The sequence below is a fragment of the Taeniopygia guttata genome, chromosome 2, assembly GCF_048771995.1.
Source record: "Taeniopygia guttata chromosome 2, bTaeGut7.mat, whole genome shotgun sequence".
Lineage (NCBI taxonomy): Eukaryota > Metazoa > Chordata > Aves > Passeriformes > Estrildidae > Taeniopygia > Taeniopygia guttata.
The window spans coordinates 135,563,763-135,586,658 of NC_133026.1; the positions used below are offsets into that span (position 1 = coordinate 135,563,763).

The 22,896-nt window shown below is 32.7% G+C and overlaps 1 protein-coding gene across 4 annotated transcripts in view; it reads right to left on the reverse strand.

Moving 5' to 3' along the window:
- The window catches only part of CSMD3 (CUB and Sushi multiple domains 3), a 574,229-nt gene that overhangs the window by 49,703 nt on the left and 501,630 nt on the right, over positions 1 to 22,896 (reverse strand). For all 4 annotated transcript variants that reach the window (XM_032747038.3, XM_032747036.3, XM_032747040.3 and 1 more), the window contains 6 exons: positions 21,512 to 21,697; positions 20,011 to 20,205; positions 18,154 to 18,327; positions 6,545 to 6,718; positions 4,982 to 5,155; positions 1,950 to 2,135 (listed from right to left, as the gene is read on the reverse strand). In XM_032747038.3, the coding sequence (XP_032602929.2) occupies positions 1,950 to 2,135; positions 4,982 to 5,155; positions 6,545 to 6,718; positions 18,154 to 18,327; positions 20,011 to 20,205; positions 21,512 to 21,697 (1,089 nt within the window). The remainder of the gene's footprint in view (positions 1 to 1,949; positions 2,136 to 4,981; positions 5,156 to 6,544; positions 6,719 to 18,153; positions 18,328 to 20,010; positions 20,206 to 21,511; positions 21,698 to 22,896) is intronic.

A 22,896-nucleotide genomic window follows, 5' to 3' on the forward strand; every position in this document is an offset into this window, starting at 1 on the left:
TGATCCACTTGGATTCCTGCCTAATGTCACTGACCCCTGTGACTGTTCTGATTTGAGGACTCTGAGTAAAACAGCCAGAATAGTCAACTTTACATAACAAGCACTTGTTGTCAGCGTGTGATTTTTTAAATCAATTGCTTCTAATTAAAATCTACTGTCAATTATGGGTGATTACTGAGAATGAAAACTTAGAACATTTTCAATAAAAAGGTATGTTGGCCATGCACGCTTCAACAAAATGAGACCTTTATCTTGTGAAGAACATTCACAGTTTTCCAGAATATTTTTTTATCTGTAGTATTCTTGATTGATTCTTTTGCCCTATTCAGATGTCATACAGGACACAGTTAATTTCATATGGTACCTTACAGTTTCCACCTTTGGGCTTTCCTGTACACACTTTTCTGTTTACATTTATATCTAGAAGTCTTGGATTCCTAATAATTGATTTTAAAAATTATAGCACCCTTAATATTACCCTAATATGATTATGCATTCTACAAAATTTAATTTCATATTAATGTTTTTAGGACAGGATTTTATATGAGAAGTTGATTGAATTTTTTTTTTCCTAATACTAACTAATTTCTTCCTTTCTATTTTACCACCCTCATTAAAAAAAAAATATCTTTATATCTAATCTAAATAAACTCTTTTTTGTTTAAACCATTACTCCATGTGCTATCAATACATACTTTGTAAAAAGTACCAAAAATAATTTGAAAAACACTCCAGAAGCTCTTAAAAACTTTCGGTAAGCTTATGATTACAAAATATCATGGATACCACTCAGGTATAATTCACTGACCCCTCTATAAAAATGACACAAATAAAGTTGAAGATGCCCTTTCAAATGTATATGCATCACTTTTACTCCCAAAGCTCTTTTAAAAGAAGAATAAAAGCTGTATTATTAAATTACTTGTGACAATTCAGATAAAAATGACTAAGAGATTAAAATACAAATTTAGAAAAAATAAATCTTTAAAACTTTACCTTTAAGTTCATTTCCCTTTGGAGATACTTTACTATTAAGGAATATTTCTTTTTTTTAAGTTGTCATGTTGCCTTTAAATTTAACTTGCAACCAACAGACATTTTGTTTTAAATTTAACTGTGACTTGCAGTTACTTAACTTCTACTTATCCCATCAAAGAAAGGGAAGTTCCATAACTGAAATTTTTATCACTAATAAGAAAAAAAGTTTATTTTCTTTCTTATTTTTTGAGAGGTAATAGTTGAACTAATGAAGTCTCCTGAGAAAAAATAGCTACAGTATTGCAAATATAGGTCCATGATTCCTGAATAAGTAACCTTTAGACTGTTTTCCCTTTAATCTCTAGAAAAGAAGCCTTTCTCAGTGAAAAATGTTGATCCTAAATGAAACCCTTTTCACAGACTAATAGAGAGACAGGTAAATCAACTGTTCCAAGCCAATTAAAGCCTAAGAAACATCTCTGGCTATATCTGCATCACAGTTAGAAAGCTGTTCATGACTAACCAGAATAAAAATAACCTCCTTGTGTTGATCCATTTGCCTTAGTGAATAGGTTGTGTATGAGTATGATGTTCAGGTACATCTATTAGTGTGGTAAACTGAGGACACTGTCCAGAGGACATCTTAAGTGTTCTACAGTGCTGTTACTGGTGAAGTACAACAGACAGGTCTTGACCTTGCATCTCTGTTATCAGGGATTATTATGCTGGAGCATTCAGAAATGTTTTTTGTCTATTGCGTTTCATAAGTATTCTATGTTATTTGCTACATACAAGAACAATATAACTGCTACTTCAGCAGCTACTGAGACCCTCCATCAGTACTGCACACAAATAAATGTATATAAATATGATTATTGTAATTACTGTCATGAGACTGATGAAAATTTTGTGCAAAATAATACCTTATCTAGTCCACATTCTTTGTAGAAGCAAACTCATTATCTACTTACTAATGCATTCAGGTAGAGGTTTGTCCCAGTGGCCATTCGGTTGACAAATTAAAACTGAGGAGCCAAACAAAAAATATCCAGGATTGCAGTCATAAAATACCACTGTGCCATACGTGAAATTGCCATGTTCGATTTTACTTTCTCTTATAGAATTTGCAGGAATTCCAGGATCAGAACAATTGACCACTAAAATGAAAAAGAGCACAGACTTGAGAGCCATACTAATACAGTCTCCTAAAATTGTCTCCTATTCTTTGTATAAGAAATATCCAATGTGTTGCTGGTTTTGTATACCCTTACTTTTTATACAATGGCAGTGAATTAGGAAGAACTGAATCGACAAAACACTAAAGCCAGAATATGTTAAACCCAGAGCAAATAAAAAGAAATGCTTCTTTACAATGTGATGATACCATAAAATTATCGGCCACTAAAAGCTGCTGAACATACCAATAAAATGAATTTATATTCCTATCTTGACAAACATTATTGTCCACAAATAAAAACATATTTTGGGGCTAGATGTGATTTTGGCCTATGTTTGTGTCTTACAGCTACCTGTGAGCTCAGTATAATACTTATTTTAGGGGTCATGAAGATTATTTTAATAGCTTTCATATGGTTTCCTCTGGTCAAGAAAACACATCATCACTTATTCAAAGTGAATAGAAAATTTTTTCCAGAAAACCAAAATTCCCATAAAAATTACTATCCCTATATTCTTATAATCAATTGTATGTTTATAAACATGCACTTGCACACACCTGTGTGCAAATCCATAGATCTGCATGTGTATTCAGGTGGAATTTCCTGTGCATCACCTCCCTCAACCTGCTGCCAATACTCTTCCTAATGCACTCCAGGACAACACTGGCCTTCACAGCCACACAGGCACTGCTGGGCTTGTGGACAGCTTGTTGTCCACCGGGACCCCCAAGTCCTTCCCTGCAGAGCTGCTTTCCACCCCCAGCCTGTATTTGTGCATGGGGTTACTGGGGTTACTCTTCCTTCTACCTGTGAATGCAGGTGCAGGACCCTGCCTTCACATTTGTTGAATTTCAGAGATTAATATGCATGGATGTCTGTATATGAAATTATTAAAATATGCTGAAAAGCTCCGCAATCTGCTAAGGAAAAATGGTATTTCCAGATGCAATTCAAGATCATTTGTCCTACCTAAATCACTTAATGTACTCATTTTATGGCTCATGTCCTCTCTAGCCACTATTCTAAATGTTGTAGTCTGCTTTTGTGCTTCTTCTAGCATGTCTCAAATATTGATATTACAAGCCTAGGAAACATGCCTTTTCCAAGGACAGAAATAGCTTTCTGCTTATATTTGACTTCTTTAACAGTAAAGGACAGAACCATTTGTTAGCTACATTGATGGTCAATATTGATTTTTTTTCTTTCCCTAGAGGAAAGACTGAGCTACATTTCTGTATTTTTTTTCTGTTTTTCCCCCTGCAAGGATCGTTGAAGTCCAGCTCCTGACCCTGCACTGTACAACCCTAACAATCACACCATGTGCCCAAGAATGTTGTCCACATTCATGTTACCAAGCATATATTTAAAATAATGAAAATAATTTATTCATTATTGAGGAATAATGAGCTCTTGAAACAAAACACAAGGAACTTTGACCATTTCAAAAGTTTTCCACAATTATTATGGTTGGCTAAGAAGCTAGATATTTAACAAAGTTGTAAATAGCATAACAGCAACTGCACTAAATTTATATGAAAAATTTATGGGACAAAAGCAAAGTCCTCACAACAGTGTGCAGCCTTTTCTATAATATTTCACTTCTGGTAGTTTAAAAACATGCAAGGTAACAATTTAACTTCAAAGTAAATAAAACAAAATCATATTAGAATGGATTTCACTGTACATTGCTGACATGATTAATGATGCCCAAAACAAGATTAGTACTTATTGTTTTTAAACTCTCTCCTAAAACTAATGTACAATTTCAGGACTGTGTAAAGTTTCAAAGAGTAACCTGATCAACTTATTTACAAATGCTTACATGCCAATAAGCTGTCAGCACTTTGGCACATTACTCTGCAATACGAGAATACCAAGGTGACTGATAGCAACCAGATTGAAAATGAGATTAAGTATGTACCCTAAACACACAGTACATGTTTAGTATTGTAAATTTAGAAAATAATGTCTTCTCATCAACAAAAAGAGTCATTGGAAATTTAAGTTCTGCAAACTATTTGGCAGTATCTCTTAGGAGAAAGTTATCAAATTAAAGTGGAGAACAGCTATTGAAAAGAAAATACAGACAAAATAACTTCAATAGTTTATGCACAGATAAAAATCCATAGAAGCTGCAGAGAAGATGCTGAAAAACAATCATGAAATTTTCTGCATATGTAGATGCAGGTTACAGCAAAAAGTACATTTTTCTTAAATAAAACCAATTATTTAAAAAACATATAAGAGATTTTAAAAAGACAGGGCTAACAAAACCTTTCTAAAACTGTTTATGAAAACTCAAGTAGGACTAATTTCATGATATTATTTTTCTAAGTGAAAGAATTTTATATATAATATCTAGAAGCATTGAGAACCAACAGAAATAGACAATGTTAATAAATTAGAATAAAGATTTTCAAAGTCATGACGCTCAGTGGAAATATAAAAGGAAGAAAAGTATCTTTTCCTATGTGTCTGCTAGAACTATACTGGCTAAAAATGCAGAGAAAATTATTTCAGCCTTTAAGCTCCTAATTATCTCTCCATAATTTTGCTTCACTAACTTGCAGAAACAATTTTTATAAAAGCAATACAATCTACAGACAAATAGGAAAGTTTCTTTGCAACTGTTATCCTATCAACCTGATAGTAAAAAATCATAGCATGACCAAACATCTTCAATAATAAGATTATTATGTTAGTTAATCAGTCTCTCTGTTGGCGAGAAAGGAATAATTTTGTCTTGTGTTCCTTTACCCTCTGTTTATTTTTCAGCCTTAATTTTATAACATTAGGTTAGAAACCTGTAAATACTGCATTCTTACCTTTGCATATTGGAGGTGAGTGGCTCCACTGCCTATTAGCTTGGCACTGAGCTTTGGTTGGTCCTTGCATAACATACCCAGTATTACATGAAAATGTCACAACATCATTGAAGTTGAAACCATTTCCACTTGTTCTTCCATAAATAGGACTACCAGGGTGACCACAGCTGACAGCTAGCATAGGACCAGTCAAAAAAAAACCCCAAAACAGAACAAGATGTTATCACTTTTCATTATTTATCACAGAGTAGATAATTATTATATAATAGTATTTTTAAGCTTTGATATTGCAAGATACTGCATATTTTCCATGATGTATTAATGTTCAAGAACTTACTTAAATTTTTTAATAAACTAAATAGAATTTGACATGCAGTAATGAAAGCAAATGAAGAAAACTCGTCTGAAGAAGCAGGAGAAAAGCAAGCATTAGATTTTCATTATGTATAGTCTGAAAATGAAAGGAAATATTTCACTTCCTTAGTTCCTCAGGTATTAATTCTTACAAATTAGTCTTATTATCAACTGAATATTTTATCTTTGTGGCCTAAATACTTAGTGAAGCTATAAATTTATGACTATTAAAAAAACCAAAAAAGAACCCCAGAAATATTGGCACAATGAAATTTTTCTAATGTTATACAGAATCTTTCTAAAGAGGGCAAAATTTAGTTTCTGTGCCTACAAAATCCAGATGAAAGAAAAGGAAGGAAAATTGGACACAAATTAATATTCAGAAAATGATCCAAAAACACTTAGCACAAACATTTTCTTCTATTTTGTAACAAACCGTTGGTAAAAAAACCTAATCAGTAATTAAAAATAAATTTTAAAATGTCACAGAATAAATGAATTAACATTGTGCTATGGCTTGGCATTATGAGAATTTCTGCTACAAAGATAGAACTATATGATATTTGGAGACAGATTACTACAATTTCAATACACTAATATTACTGAACCTGTAAAATAGTGGTAATTTACTTTAAAGTGCTTAAAGAAATCTCAAATTTTCCTAAATTAAATATATAATTTTATGGTATTACTTAAAGGTCTTTCATGTGATGGCTTGACACACTTATCATGCAAAAGAAACCTCATTGACAAAGCACAATATTCACTCAAAAGAACCCCAAAATCACAGCATCAAAGTAACAGCATCTCCGTGAGGAAAAATAAGAAAAAAAATTGGTAAGGAAAACATTTTAATCTGCAGCATTGACAGTTTACTTCAACAGCATTTACTTATCTAACTAAAACAGGGAAAGTAAATATACATTAAATATTTCCAAAAGCCACTACAGGTCATAAAGCCATTTTGAAATTTGAGTAGTGGCATTCATAAGTCCTATCACTTTCTGAAGAATTTTCATATCCAAAACAACAGGTATTCGGTTGCCAAAAGATGCAGTGGAAATTTTAGATGACAACACTTAACTTCACCTGATAGATGAGTCACAGATTTTATGTGGCCCCATACTTTTGAAGACTATTCAATCCTCATCTTGTTTGACACAGATATTCCTGTAACATAAATCAGTACGTGTTGCCATGCTTACTTACGCACACAGGATGGAAGTTGGCCAGACCAGTTGTGATCCTGTTGACATATTCTGACAGAAGAGCCAATCAACCGAAAGCCAGGACTGCACTGGTAAACAACTGTGTCTCTATATCCATAATTTTCTCCTATTACTTGTCCATTGACTATAAGATCTGGGATACCACAGTGACCAGCTAGATTTATTTATAGTAAAGAAAAAAAAAAAAGGAAAAAAGAAAAAAAATCAGTAAATATGCCATAGAAATTTTAAATAAACCTCCTTAACTAAAACAATAAAATACTGAATATCTTTCTAGGCTTTTTATTGACCTAATTCAAAGCTTTATTTTTTTTTTAACTTGGTGAAAACTGTAGCCATTAATATGTATAGGTATAACCCATACACATATAAGACTTACAAAAAGATGATGTAGCAAAGAGATTAAATGTCATATATATAATCAAATTTCCTTTAAAAATATGAGTAATTCCTTTTTATTGTAACATATAAAAATATGTATTATTTACCTTAGTTTTATTTTGGTTATGATTAAATGGATAAGGTAACATGAAAACATCATACATTTAACTAAATAGAAAAATTCCACATAAATAAAAATAATAAAAATATTATAGATATCAATCCATGTGGACATTATAAATATAGCCTTTTTACAAAATAAAAAAAAATTAACTTGAACAATTATTGCTGAAATTTGACTGTCTGTAATGTTTTTCTGTCTCTCCTTCCCAGTGGAATCCCAAAGAGATTAACATCCTTTGGTTGAAGGCAGTTAGCACAACAACCTCCAAATCACAGCAACCAAATGGCAAATCTGTCTATGACTATTTTATGATTAAACTTTTACTCTCAAGATATGAGAAATATTGTATTTTCACTATGAAAGTCAAAAGGAGACATTGTAGTCTACAGGGAGGCTGGGAAAAAAAGAACAAACTATGTAGTTGATATTTTTCATAATGAATTCTGGAAAATGGGCACTGATTCAGCAAAAAGTATGGTAATGGGAAAGTCTTCTAAGAATAGTTGATTTCATGAAGACTGTGATATCTGGTAAAGAATTCACTGCCAAAAGAAGAGTAAGACTGGGGGGGGGGGGAGGGGTTGTGTGGAAACAGTGTTTCAGCTAGTACTTTTTAGGGAAAAAAACCCCAAAAAAATACCATCCAACCAAATTCCTCCACTCTCCTTGTGTCTTCTAATTTTCTTCAAATAGCTCCCACAAACAAATCATGGGATTGCTAATAAAAAAGGACATATAGAACTAGAATGGTTTGGACTGTTTTTTCCTTTGAAATTTTAAATGCTTCTTATACCTTGATGTATTTTCCTGCATTTTGCCTCATTCATTTGAGGTTAGAAATTTCAAAAAAAAGGAAAATCTTACACTTTCTTACAACTTGAGTTTTGTATTGTAATTCATTGTACAAATCATGATAAAACAATCAGAATTTACCAATTTACCAATTCAGTATTAGTAGTATATGAACCTCCACATGCCACATATATTAGCTTGATGACTGCAATTTGACTTCCATGTAGTTAGCAAGAGTCCAAATCTGGTACTGTTCAAGGCTATATTATCCCTTCTTTGTTCCCTTCATGTTTCCCTCAGTCTTATGAAAAAAAAAGGCATAAATGACATTTATGTTTTCTAGGATAAGATGGCATGACATGTTTAAAATTTTTTTTGTCAGAGTATTTCTTGATTTTCCAAGAAATTCATAATCCATTCAGCATGTAGTAGACTTTTTGAACATACTCCAAAGTAACTAATTTCCCTATCCTATCATATTTCTGACTATAAACAAGACTAACCAGATGAGGAATAAAAACTGAGCTGTAAAAGATTAGTTTCTAACAAAAGTGCAATCACACAGTCTGTAGTGATTTAGATCACGCTCAAGGAAATATTTTTCTAGTTGCATTTAATTAAAATATATGACTTGGTTCTTAATTAAGAATTTTGTGTTGCTTTACAGCAGAGTGGAAGCAAAATACTCCACCAGAAAGGTCAATCACTGTTTCCTGTGCAGAGAGAGTAAAACTGAAGCAATTCAACATGTGAGGTAACTGAGATCACAGTGCAGTTTCTGCAACTCTACGTGGGCTTCACAAAACCCATACAACTTCAACAGGTGAAAATTCATTGCAAATCATCTGTGTGTCTTGCAACAATGTCCCAGTCTTGCTCCAGAAAATTTAGAGTCATTTAAAAATACCATCTTCTTATCCTACATCCTCTCATTGTCATAAACCTCACATACCCTAGTTTTAACTTCTTTAGACTTTTGAGACTTTTTGGTTTTTTGGTTGTTTTTTTTTTTTCTTTTGACTTCATTCAATATCTACTATATACAAAGAGAGGAGTAGTGGATGTTGCCTACCTGAAATTCAGCAAAGTATTCAATACCATTTCCCACAGCCTTTTCCTGAACAAAAGGGCAAGATACAGATTGGGTGGGTAGTCTTCAAGGTGGATAGGGAATGGGTTAACAGGCTTCACTAAAAGGCTGGTGATCAGTGATTTGCACTCAGGCTGGAAATCTATCTCGACAGGGCTCCCTAAGGCTCAGTAATGGGCTCCATGACATTGAATAGCTTCATAAATTATCTGGATGATGGGATTGAAAGCAGCCTCACCAAGTTTGCTGATGACACCACACTGGGGGTGAGGCAGATGGGTGAGAAGGAAGAGACATCTTACAGAGAGACCTGGGTAGGCTGGAGGAGCAAGCAATAAAGAACTGTTTGATGTTAGCTAAGGCACCCTCAAGATGCTGCCCCTGGGATGACAGAACCAAAGAGCCCAGAACAGGCCATGATCTGTGTGGCTGGGGAGCATGTCACTGAAAGGCACCTGAGGGTCTTGGTGGACAAGAAGCTGACTGTGAGCCAGCAGTGTGGCTGCAACAGTGAAAGCAAAATGCATCCTGGGCTGCATCTGCAGAAACATTATTAGCAGTGGTAGAGATGTGATCATCCCACTCTACTCAGTGCTTGCCAGGCTGCACATGAAAGATGCAGGAGGATTCAGACAGACTGCAAAGGCAGGTCATGAAAATAATCAAAGGCTGAAAAATCTCTCCTATGAGGAAAGGCTGAAGGCATTAGTTCCTGAAAAAGAGAAGTCTTAAGCAGCGGGGGGCTCATCACAGCATTCCAGTACTTCCAGAGTGGCTACAAAAGTAATGGAGGCTCTCTCTTCACATGGAGTCACATGGAGAAGATGAAGAGAAATGGGTGCAAGCTGCACTGCGAAAGGTTTCATCATGACATAAGAAAGAATTCTTTTGACAATAAAAGCAAGCATTCCCTGCAACAATCTATTCAGAGCTGTGATGGGAGTCTACATAACTGGATGTTTTCAAAATGGGACTAAACAGGTAATCCCATCTCAGCTCTCTCTGCCATGAAATGTTGGCTCAGATGATTTTTCAAATTCCCTTCCAAATTAGGCTATTCTATGAGTCTGTTACTTCAAATCTCTCTGTCTTGATTATTTCCTCCCACTCTGTATAACAATTATATCTTTGGAGAACTAACTATATTGCATGACCAATTGTGAACTTCCCACTACTAGTAATGAAACATATTTTTAAACAGTAGAGACTACTTCTCTCCCTATGTAAGATTTCTAAACTGAGAAATAAAGATGAATTCATGAAGAATATCATAATGCTGTATTATAAAACTGTACTTCTGTCATAACAGAATTCTAATCAACCAGAGAAAGCGTTAAGTAAATATAATTTAAAAACAGGATATACCAGACTTGTGAAACATTTTTCATCTCAAATCTAAGAAAGAGGTTAAAACAAACAAACAAACAAAACTTGGGAATTTGCATGATTTTTTGCCAGTTTTTACTCTGCTTTCCAGAAGAAGCTTAGTGTGACTGAGGGATATTAAAAACAAAACAAAACAAAACAAAACAAAAAAAAAACAAACAAAAAAACCCCAAAACATTGAAACCAAACCAAACAAAAGAAAGAGGAAAAAAAAAAAACAACAAACCAAAGCCATAGCAGTCCAATACCCTAAAATTATGGGTTCAGTATTATTTGTTTTATTTTCAATAAAAACATGCCTGACAACTGTCATGTAGGTGCATGTGGTAAGCAGTTCACTATGTTTGCTATGAAAAATCTAAATAATGGTGTATATAGTTCCTGTTAAGAGAATATTGGAGAACTTTACAGGCATTTCCACTGATTCATGAAGATGAGTAAATTCCATAAGATCCAAGAAAGTTAGAGTCTCATTAATATTTTCCAGAACTTTTATTCTTTGCTTTGTTTTCCCACTCTCGTTTACACAGCTGTAGAGGTGTTCTCTGCCAGAGGAAATTAAAACCTCAGCTTATAGTAGCTGCTATCATTACTTCTCCAATGTAAAGAGAGAAAAAAAAAAAAAAAGCATAGAGGACATAAAAACAAAACATCTCTCAAACCACCAAAAACCCTCTATCAATATCAACACCTGTATTTGGAAGAGCAATTATTACTAAACTTAACTTTTATTCTGGGTTTCATTCTATTCTGGGTTTGTTGCATGTCTTATAAAACTAAGGTGTTTATTTTTTTTTCTCATTAATTTTAGTAGAATTCTTACCTTTAACATTTTTCTGTTAAGCTATCTAAGAAAATAATTTCAATATGTTCATTATAGATTAAAGATATGCTCATATTTATTGCTGCATATTCTGTTTTTTTTATTATCAATTCTGATGTTAATTGTTTCTCAGGACTTTAATTTAAACTCTTATTATAAGGGCTTTGTGACAAATAAGTATATTCTAATATCCTGATAGTAAATAGCTGACTTTCCATTAAGTTAGGATTATAGACATTAGGCTAAGATATTCTAGACTGTTTTTATTATATCTTTGTCCATTGTCAATATTTCTATTTTTGTGCTATACCATAAGACCAGTTCTAGTTCCATTTTTTCTATGACATAGATGTAAAAGATTTTTGTAGCTGTTCTATAAATCCAGATGAGACCCATGGATCTTAACGTAACCTGTAACTTGTAATACTGAATCAAATGATATCACTTTTGCAAAGACAAGTCAAAATTACAAAAAAAAATTATTAAAAGAGACTAACTGAAGGTTTTACTGAGTAGAAGATTTGAGAGGAGAAATAAGAAATATAACATTCTCAATTTCCAGTCTAGCAAAACTTGAGAAGAATAATTGCATGAAATATTATTAAAAACCAAAATTAGTCAAAGACTGGGAGTGAAGGATATTAATAACCTATGATCACCAAATAAATTACCTAATTTGATATGAAATCCTGTTCTAGCAATGAAGAATGAGCCTGATAACTTAGTGTCAGAACTTTCAAACCATAGCTGTAAATGAGATTTCTTTTCTACAGGTTGTTCTATGAGAACAGGAATAAATGAATACAGAATCTTTACATTAAATGAAAAAAAAACATGCCTATACTTACTTTAGTTGTCAGTATTGTCAAAAATGAGCACAGTAGTGAAACAAATCTACATACCCATGTATTATTGAAAACAGAGATTTATGTTATTTATTATTCAACAAAGTTAATTAACCTGTCAAGATGACCTTAGATGAAAAGTGAGGAATAATTTCCTGTCCCTTTTTTTCCTTCTTTACAGGGCTTGCATTTCATAAAAAGATATAAGAAGGCACAGCTCTGGACAAAACAGGGCTTGGGGCATTTCTCTTGCTATTTTCAGAAGAGTCTCATTTTGACAGCTGTTCAAGCTGTACTAAAACTGTTCAGGATGAATGGTAAAGTTATTTCAAATCTTTTTAAATCCATGGCCCACAGAGGGAAATTCTCTGCTGAATTCCTTGAAACAGCTGAATACTTCTTTAAAGATGAAACATCATATACCTAATTTGAAAGTCTACTTATTATTATACAGTAGTACTAAAGAACAAAGAGAAGCATATGGCTAACTCCAGATATATTAATTCAGTAACACTGGAGATACAGAATCCCCCTTAACTGAAATACCAAGAGTTTAAAAAAGAGATTTGAAAACAGTGAAGATGAAGAAGGTAGTTGCATACATACTTTTCCAGAAGTTTCAAGTATGAAAATAGAGGCAGAAAGGTTACACTTCAGAAGTTATATAGATACAGAAACCTTTCAGTGGCTGAAAGCTGATTGAGAAAATGTAAAAAAAATCACTGATAGATTAATGCACTGAACTATCTTTGCTGTTAGCTTACATGATTGCTTTGCCCCAGATGGTCTCCTAGTTTTTTAACTCCATGGACAGCTTTGTTCTCAGAGTTGATGGATAACTGGTTTTTCCTTTATGACTAACAGGCTGCCAACAATGACTCATTAGCATTTTAAAGCAGTATTTTTGTGTGAAAAAAGAGTTGAGTAAATCTGGGATAAATATTCTCCAGCTAACACATCAAAGGTTGTGTTCACACTAGAACTTTGGTTCAGATCTTCCTTTTTTTAAATGTGCTGAGTGGTTTTACTATGAAGAAATTAGCTTAGAATTCCTTTCAGAGGAAGCATACTGAGAAGCTCAACTAGGTGCAAGAAACATGTTCCATCTCCTTTTGGAGAAAAAAATTATTGACAGATCTTTTTGACAACTTAGAACCACATCAGTAATGATATCATTTAGCCCAGAGGACTTGACCAGATATAGTCCACAGAAATTTCTCTGAACCATATGTAATGCAAATGCAGATAATTCCAAATCAGTTATTTGTTTCACGATCTGCTCAGTCTGATGGATTATTTTTTAATTCAGACAAAGACACAGTATGTGAAGTGTAACCTTTCTTTTAGGAGAAGAGATGAATGGTATTCTTGATATTATTGTTTGGGAAGTGCAAATGTTGACATTTAATGTACACACGAATCTAAACAGCTCTTTTCTCTTACCCATCTGCCCTTACTGAAAGCTCCTCTAGTAAGGAAGCACACTTCCTTATGTCTTATTAATCAAATAAATGTAATTCTTCATTTTTGCATTTTAATTCATAGGGACACTTTATAAAAGTGATCTCCAAATGAACTGAATTTACATCATTTAATCATGTCACAATTAACAACAAAATATGAAATCTTACAGACCTTTAAAAATTTAATCATATTTCATTATTTATCTTTATTTGAGATTTAATACTAATATGCAGAAGTGAACAAAACTATTGTTACTGAAGTTGCTGAGTCTATCCCATATGAAATAACAGCAATGATTTTTGGTAAACAAGGGAGAGAATATCAATAGATCTGTTTTATCAGGATGTTTAGATGTCATGAGGAATTGAAAAAGAAGAAGGAATTAATAAATAAATGTTAGTTTTTGTACAGTTGAGATGAAGAAGATCGAGTCACAAGTTCAAGAAATATGAAAACCTGGAGTTAGCTCAACAATCAACAAAAGGGAGAAATGTGCATAAGATATCTTTCCTTAGAGTTTAAGTGTTGGTTGAAAAGCATATTTTTTGCTGTCTTTTCATGTAGTTTTCATTGATGAGATGTCTAAGCAACATTTAAAATTACTGTCAGTCATGCAACTAGAACAAGTGAGAGAAGCTCAGTTAGATAACCCCTAAAGAGAAGTATGGAATTTTGTACATTACATTAAAAATTAGTAAGGGCCTAGGAAGAAAGCAGAATTCTTTGCAATAATTTAAGAAAAAAAGCTGCTCCATTATATATAAGAAGAACTGTATCTAACAGAAAGACTTTTTAAAGCATGCTATACTTCTCTTTACTTTCTTTTTTTACTTTCTTTACTTTACTTTACTACTCTTTACTTTACTTTTACTTTCTCAAGTGTTTTTGACTAAGCTGTCTAAAATGTTAACCAAAATAATAGATTAAACATTTTAAAAGGCAAAAAATACCCAGTAATATTCTGAAAAAAGGGAAAGAAAAAATCTGTATTAGAGAAATCTTAAGAAATGCTTTTCACCATTCATGTACTAGTTAATTCTAAAGTTTATCTGAAAGTACTATAGAGTTATTAAAGTAGACACAATGTACTTCTACTCTAGGAAATGCCCAGTTTACTAATTATCTGATTACAGGCATTAAAATAAATACACTAAAAAAGAAAAACTTTCTAAAATATGATAATATATGTTTTTATGATCACTGTTATTCCTGAAATTAAATTAAAGCAAACAAGATTAATGCCATAAATAAAGGAAATAATTCAAAATATGCAAATGTGCAAAGAAAGCAAAATTGTAAATAAGTAGTCTGTATATACCGTAAATATACAAAGTTTTCCTGTAAACAGACAAAAGAATAATCAATTTCTTGTTGAATATTTAAGTAGTTCTCCAAGAGAAAAATGTATAAAAAAATCTCAGATTTGTCAGTCTCTTTTTATAAGTAGGATATTCAGTAAAAATCTGTTCCAATGTTTCTCAGGATTTATTACATAGACAGTTTCAGAGTTACCAGGACAGAAAAAGATCAAGCATAATAAATAGTGAGAGACAGTTTGTAACCTAGGAGACACAACTGTCATGATTTTAGTCTTTGCTTGTTATTTTTTTCTAAAAGACTAATGTGGTTTTTTCACAATAAAATGTCCTGAAACATTTAATTTTTTAAACTTTGACAACAGAATTACTTCAGAAGCTCTATTCTGTTTTGTTTCATTTGTTTTTTCAATTTGAACATTGTTTCTTTTCATCAGCTATGGAGAATAAGGACCAAGAAATCCATTTCCTACTATTATAATAATGTGATTACCCATGAAATTCTACTTTATCATTAGGTATTATTTAAAGAAAAAAAAGTGTGATTGAGAAAGGAAGGCAGTTGTGTTAAGTGTTCTGGTTTTGCCATGGATTCATTATCCATAAATTATCCATCTTTTAGTAAAAGAAGTCAGAATGAGAAAAGACAAAAAAAGCTGAGAAACCTATCATCAAATTCTCACACTATTATGGCTGTCATCAAAACCATGCACTACTGTTCACAATGTCATGGAATAACATAACTTGGATTTTAATCAATACTTTTGATGATTTAAAGCTTACCTCAGTTCTAATTCTCATCTATATCTGATTAGGTTCACCACAAACTAATTTAAAGTTCTACTGCAGATATTTAGATTCGTCTTTATTCTACCTTTCATAAATATTTAAAATTACACATACCTGGAATTAAAATCAGGCCATTTAATACAACAATTAAATGTAATATTTCAGTAGCCCTTTTGAAAAAAAAAAAAGTGCATTTTAAAACAAAATACTTGAAAAGGTTATTATTTTGTCCTGTAGGATTTCATGTATGTCATCTAAATATATACCTAAGGGTATATATGAAGAAGGGCATCTTCATAACTGGTAATCACTTCAGTTCAATAAAAACTACACTTTTCAGAAAGCAAATGTGGAAAAGCTGTTGTAAAAAATGTTTACAATTAAGAGCATGAAAAGATCCGAAGTAGATAATGAATATGACTGACAAGTTGCACAAAAATTAATTCTTGAACTGCTAAAATACCTACTCTGAGGTCATCCTGCTGTATTTGATCTCCTTTCTCCCACATTCTAATACTTCTTTTATTTCCTCCATTTCCTCCACTTTCTTACAACAACCTTCTTAAAAATATTTCTTATTTCTGATTTGCCATTAGCTGGTCTCATGCCTCTATCTTAAGTCTCAAATTTCTTATGTAAGAAACAAGAATTGAACTGAGTTATTCTGAGTCTGCAGGGCACTCATTCCTGCATGGTGATGTTATACAGTAAGCAGTGTTGTTGTAAGAGAAATGATGGCAGCCATGACTCTCTCCCTTTGATAAATTTACTTTGTCACTATCTTTTCTTTATTTTATTTTTTTTAAGCAAGGTATACATTTTTTTTTTGCATGCTGTATATGATGTATATTCTAATTTTTCTGAGTAATACTTGTTTTCATGTTGTCTTCGACAATTTGCCATAATAAACCTTTAAAGATATGCATTATAAGATTTACTATAGTGCTATTAGTCTGATACTATAGGTTTGGTTTAGATAACTGTTTTTGTCCTCTAGTCATATAGTTGTTTACTTAACTTTTTACTGTTACTGGGCATTACAGTCTATGAACTGAATAATAATGAATCTCTACCAAGAAATAACGATCCTCTTTTAAGTTGCAAGTAAAGATTATGTAATCTGTTAATGTTATTAAATTATATTACAATTTTATTTCTACATGCAAATGTAGGAGAAATTCAATTCATTCTGTGCTGGTCTTCACTTGGCATGAAGTTATTTTGGAAAAATTCTTAAATGCAAGTATTTTTCCAAGGTACTATTCACAAGTAGCATCCAAGTTATCTGTTTTTATACTATTATTTTTCTGAAGAAAAATTTTTACATTTCTCCAAATTTCAACAGCTGTAACTTATGCAGAAAAATCAGTAAAAATAAAAAAAAACAGGCAAACAAGAAAAAAAGCAGAACACTTTGATTACGCGCATAGTATGATGCTTCAAAAATTTAGATTTAGAACATCTTGCAGTTGCTGACAATTTAGAAGATGAAGAATATCAAGGGTTTCCATTGTTATAGTGAGACATAAACAAAGTCTCTATCCCTCTCTGTTGTACGCCAGGGAACATTCCAGCTGCAGATTTGTAGCCTAATAAGCAAAAATTTTGCTCATTCATGAGTCATTCACTTAAGTAAATATTAGCAAATAATGCTGTGTTACAGGAGAAAAAATATTTAGGATTAAAAGCACTTTAAAAAGGTGAATGGCAATCTGTACAAAGAGGTATTGCAACAAACCCCTATCTTTAATGTACATGCTAGTTCAGCTGTCTGAGAGTATCAGTTTATGGATATTCTGTTATATATTCATGCCTCTGCAAATGAGATACATGTCATATATGTCATATACATGAAATATATGTCATATATTTCATGCTGAATCAGAATACTAACATACTTTTGATTTCAACTGAAATTAAAATTTTGGTTAAATATAGAGTTAAAACCTATGTCTCTATAGTAAATATAATAACCCAGCTCAAGGTATAAAAGATAATGAATCAGAAAGAAGCCCTGAAATTGTTTCATGTGTTCATTTTAATCATAAATAATTCAGGCAACAATGTCTGAGTATATTAAATAAGAGAAGAGGCCTAACCTTGTACAAGTAACGGGTCTCAAATTTTGTAAAAAGCATCTGGATAGCAGCTTTTTCTCATAAATAAGAGAGGTCCTGTCAAAGTTTCTGCAATTTTTTTTCCTCCTTCTGTATCTTTTCAAGAATACAGTTTAATTCTATGACACAACCACTTAGTTCAGATCTACTATGCAGATATTTTACTGAGGATTTGTATTAGGTCTGGCACATATGGAATCAATCTGTCTTGTTGCTTATGTATAGTTGTACTTTAAGGACATATGCAAAAATACAGTAACACAGATTTTGCAATTGTGACGATAATAAAAATTTTGAAAATATATAGTTCTAATTTGATGAGAAAAACAATGCAGCCCAGCCACATACATGCAGAGCTCTCTTCAATGTATCTGCTAATAGAAAGGACTAGCAGATCACTTTGCTTACTTTTGTCTCCTAAAAAGAAAGAAAATGGACAAGTCATGACAGTAATATCCATACCTAAACATCTGGTCTCAATTCCTCTCCAGAGTCCAGATGACAGACATTCCCTCACTGCAGAGCCAACTAGCATGTATCCTGAGTCACAAGTAAATATAGCTGTAGATCCGTATGTGATTTGAGTTCCAATCTTATTCCCATTTGGAGGTGTAGGAAGTTCTCCACAGGAAATAACTTCATGGCAAAACAAAAACAAAACATAAGTGTACAGCTGAGAATCACATTAACCAAAAATATTTATCCACCAGTCAATCAGATAAATAAATTTCATACCTTGAAGTATTTTGGAGAAATCTGTAGAAATCATAGATTAAAAACCTGCAAATAAAAACTATTCCTTCCCCAGAAATTATACTTAAGAGAGGAGGAAGAACAATTGAAATAATTTCTGTAAAGTTAAAAAAAACCCTCAGAACATTATTGAATGCTGTTTAATTACCTTGGTTTTATCAAGTACATTCTGCATACTGGAATATCACAATTGCTATGAGATTTAGATGTGCTTCTTTGGTAAGGGACCATTTTGGTCTTTTAGAACATAGTGAAATGCCTTTCCTAGCATTCACACATTACATTTTTATAAAGAGTGAATTATATTGATGAAATTAATTTCTATTTATTTACAATTGAAAGCATCTTTTCAATCAATATAACATATTTCTCTGTCAATTTTCTTTTAATAATTAACAAAAACCATTTTATTAGTAGTAAAAAAGAGCCTGAAATTAGGTAGCACACTTTATGCCTAGAAGAAAATAAGCCATAATATTTCAAATAAAGCTTCTCAAAACATAGCTAAAAGAAGTTTGTCTTTTAAAGTAAAAAGAGATACAAATACAAATTTAGTATGTAGAATATGCACAGAGATATAGATACAGAGAAATTCACCATATTTTTAGCACTAGAGATATGAAATATTGCAATTAACTTTTAAAAATTCTCTAAATTATATATTAGATTTCCAGTTATAAAGAACTCAAAATTAAGATTAATTTCCAGTATAATTAATCTGTGTTTGAAAATGCATTTTTAAACCTCTTTTTGTTCATATGTCTAGTCAATAAACTAGAAATGTAAATTGTATAAACAAATATCTTGTTTATCTACAGGCTTTTTTAGATATTTTTGTACTTATACATAAACATGGAGATATATACATTTTTGATACAGGAACCAAAAGCACAGTTGTATCCCACTCTGTATCCCACTCTGTCAGAGGGTACGTCACACCGTGTTCCATAAAGAGAAAGAGTTTTGCAGCTTCAAAGTGTAACAAAAACCCCCCGGTTTTGAAAAAGAGATGTCTACATGTAAATTTATAAAGACATGTGCTTTTCACAGCAGTATGGGAGGGAAACACAATCTAGCTACATCTTTAGCTGATTTAAATATCTGAATATTATTTTTTTTTTTGAAATTAACTATTGCTGGTTACCAGCATACCAGCTAATGTAGGAATGATGTAGATACGTGCAAATGCACAATACATGGCAACTACCTGAAAGGAGAGATTATTTTATTTATCAAGTGTGCAGACAGGAGACAAAGTTTTTGCACTTTACAAGACTATACAGCATTCCTGATCTAAAATAAACATATAGGAAAATATTTTCTTTGTACCTTTATAAATTTAGGGACCTTTAAACTCCAGAAGTGTGCCTACAGATATGTCCTTGTCACTAAATCTAATGTATTATATTTGTAAATAACAATCTTTAGGATACTCAGTAATTCCAGGCAAGAAACACTTTTTCTAATTTATGGTTTTGAATGCTAAATTAGTTCATTTCTAGTTCACCCAATAAAGTATTTTTTCCTGAAGTCTGTATAGCAGATGCAGATAAAAGATGTACTTACTTTGGCAGTAAGGCCGCTCATTTCTCCAACTCCAGGTGCCATTAGCAAGACATTCAATAGATGCTGGTCCCAAACCATAATACCCAGGATCACAGCTGAAAACTACTTTTGTTTTATACTCATAGTGTGAACCATTTACTATTCTCCATCTTCCATGTTCCAGGGTAAAAGAATTGATGCTCGGACATGTAACAACTTCCAAAATAACAAAAAGACATATATGTTGGTGGCTTAGTTCAGGCGAATTGGGAAAATTTATACCATTATTAATCAAAAATGTATTTTAAACACACTGATATAATCTTTGAAAACTGAGGCTGTACTTGAAATTGACTGTGGTTAGAGGGTATGAGTTTTCTCATTTAATTAATTTTCATCCAGAAACAGAAGGGATTGTATGTGCAGAGTGATGCAGTTGGTGTAGATAGGAGTTTACCATAGCTGAATTCACTGTAGATGGCCCTTCTGTGAAATTTTATATCAGGCACCAGAATCTTTACTAAAATCTTAAGTGAATTTAAATACAGAAATTAGTTTTCTACACAAGTAAACTCTATGAGATATGAAAGACTTTGAGAGGCTTCACACTGGTGACAGAAGAAATAATACCATATACAGGTTGCTTTTTCAACAGCTATATATTTTTGTCTTGTTTCTTAATTCTAAGGGTTCTTCCTCCAGAAAAGGAACAAAAGCATTCTACAACACTAATAGTATAAAAAATAGTATAAGAAGCATAACAATCTTTCCAACTTTGTTTTGCTCTATTTTCATTGGTTCTTTAGAAAGAGAAAAATTCATGACAGAATGAAATTTTCAAGAACAAGGAAAAAAAAAAAAGGAGAAAGGAGAAATACTTGAAAAACACTCCAATCTTAATTTGCTTTCATTTCCAAAATTAAGTGGGTGAGATAAACCGAATCCTAATGTGCATGAGACACTGACAACCCCATATTGCTCTTACAATCACCTGGGTTTTCATATCCCATTTGTAACTGCTGATATCCACTTCATTTTGGGAGTTAAATGCATTTTCCCTGCAGTGATTTTCCCCCAAGTTTAGATGGTGTAGGACTATAATAATGCGATGAATATAAATAATAATCAGCAGTTTCAAACAATTATACCAGGTTTTGCAATTCTGGATAGTAAAAGGGATTTGCTAACAGTACATGAATTATGCAGCTATCACTGAAGAGATGCCTTTTGTAGAAAACCTGTGCAATCATTAACTCTGATTTAACTGCAAATTAATTATTAGTTTGATTGTATTCTATAAGCTCTAGCATGTTTATTCTGCTTATGCTGTTAAGTTTCAGCATGTCTTAGTTACATATACTTCATATGTGTATTTCATAATAATTTAATACTAGCAAATAATTCATAGATTAAAGTAACCTGAAGATGAAAGTTTAAGTCATGTGAAGACTTGTGCCAGAGATAAACTACAAAATATACAGACAGGTTTTTACTCACCAGATACTTTTTACATGTTACTCACCTACACAGCGAGGTGTTTTATTGTGATTGCTCCAGGTACCATCGGGCTGGCAGACTGCAGTAGTAAGCTCTTTGGCTGATAGCCTGTATCCATCATTGCAAAAATAAGTAACACGGGTGCCAACCAAGTAATCTGTAGTTAATATCCCACCATTTAGTGGAGCTTTAGGAATTCCACAAGATATTGCTGAGTAGAGGGAAAGACAAAGATTTTATGTCTCCAATATAAGTTTATACTGACCTCAGAGAGCTTATGCATTGCAAAAATCACTAGTCTTAAATTCATAAAAATTAATTTTTAACTCATTAATGTGTGTTTTAAGCATGGAAATAAATTTTCTTAAAATTTTAGGGAACTGAGTCAAATGAAGCTTTTGCATTTTGATGGAGAAAGTAAAAAATAAAAATAATGGTTCATAACTCTGCAGCTAAGAATTCTAAATGCAGATGACAAAAAAGAAAAGGGAATAGAAAATATCTGGAAAAAAATATGACCAGCATGGCTGAATCAGTAAGGCACCAGTCTGAGAAACACTCTTTCTGTGTTTCTGTGTCATATGATTTATGTTCAGATTTCTTCCATCAGTTGTATTTTGTGACCTCTGGCAAATCACTAAAATGACCTTTCAGTATTCTATATTTTCCACCTGGAAAGCAGAAGAAAAATACCCTTTTTAAAATACTGAATCATAGAATCATAAAATGGCCTGGGGTGAAAGGGGTCCTAAAGATCTAGTTCCCTCTGCAATGGGCAGGAACATCATTTACTACATCAGATTGCTTAAAGCCCAGTCCAGCCTGGACTTGAACACTGCCAGGAATGGTGCATCTACAGCTCCTCTGAGTAACTTCTTCAGTGCCCCACCACCTTCACAATAAGGAATTCCCTCCTGGTGTGTAATGTGAACTGATCCTCTTTAATTTTAAATCAATTCCCACTATCCTTTTGCTGTATACCCTTGTGAAAAGTCCCTCTTCAGGCTCCCTGTAGGCTTTAGTTCTCATCTTTGTCATCTGTGACTTGTGAAGAGAGACTGTAGCACTTGTCAGCAAAGACTGAGTCAAAACCACTGCTGAGTAACTCAGCTTTTGCCATGTCCCAGGTGACCAGGTCTCTTGTATCCTTCTGGACAGGGCCCACCATTTGCCCTAGTCTTCATTTTATCACCAATGTACTTTAGAAGCTGATTTTGTGCCCATGAAAAAAATGGACAGATTGATTTTATCAAGGCTCTAGCTTTCCTAACCAGATCCACAGCTGCTTGGACAACTTGTCTGTACTCCTCCCAGATGCCTGTCCTCACTTCCACCTCTCTAGGCTTTGTTTTTGTATTTTCTTTTGTACAGAAGCTCCTTGCTTTTCCAGGCAGGTATCCTGAAGTTTCT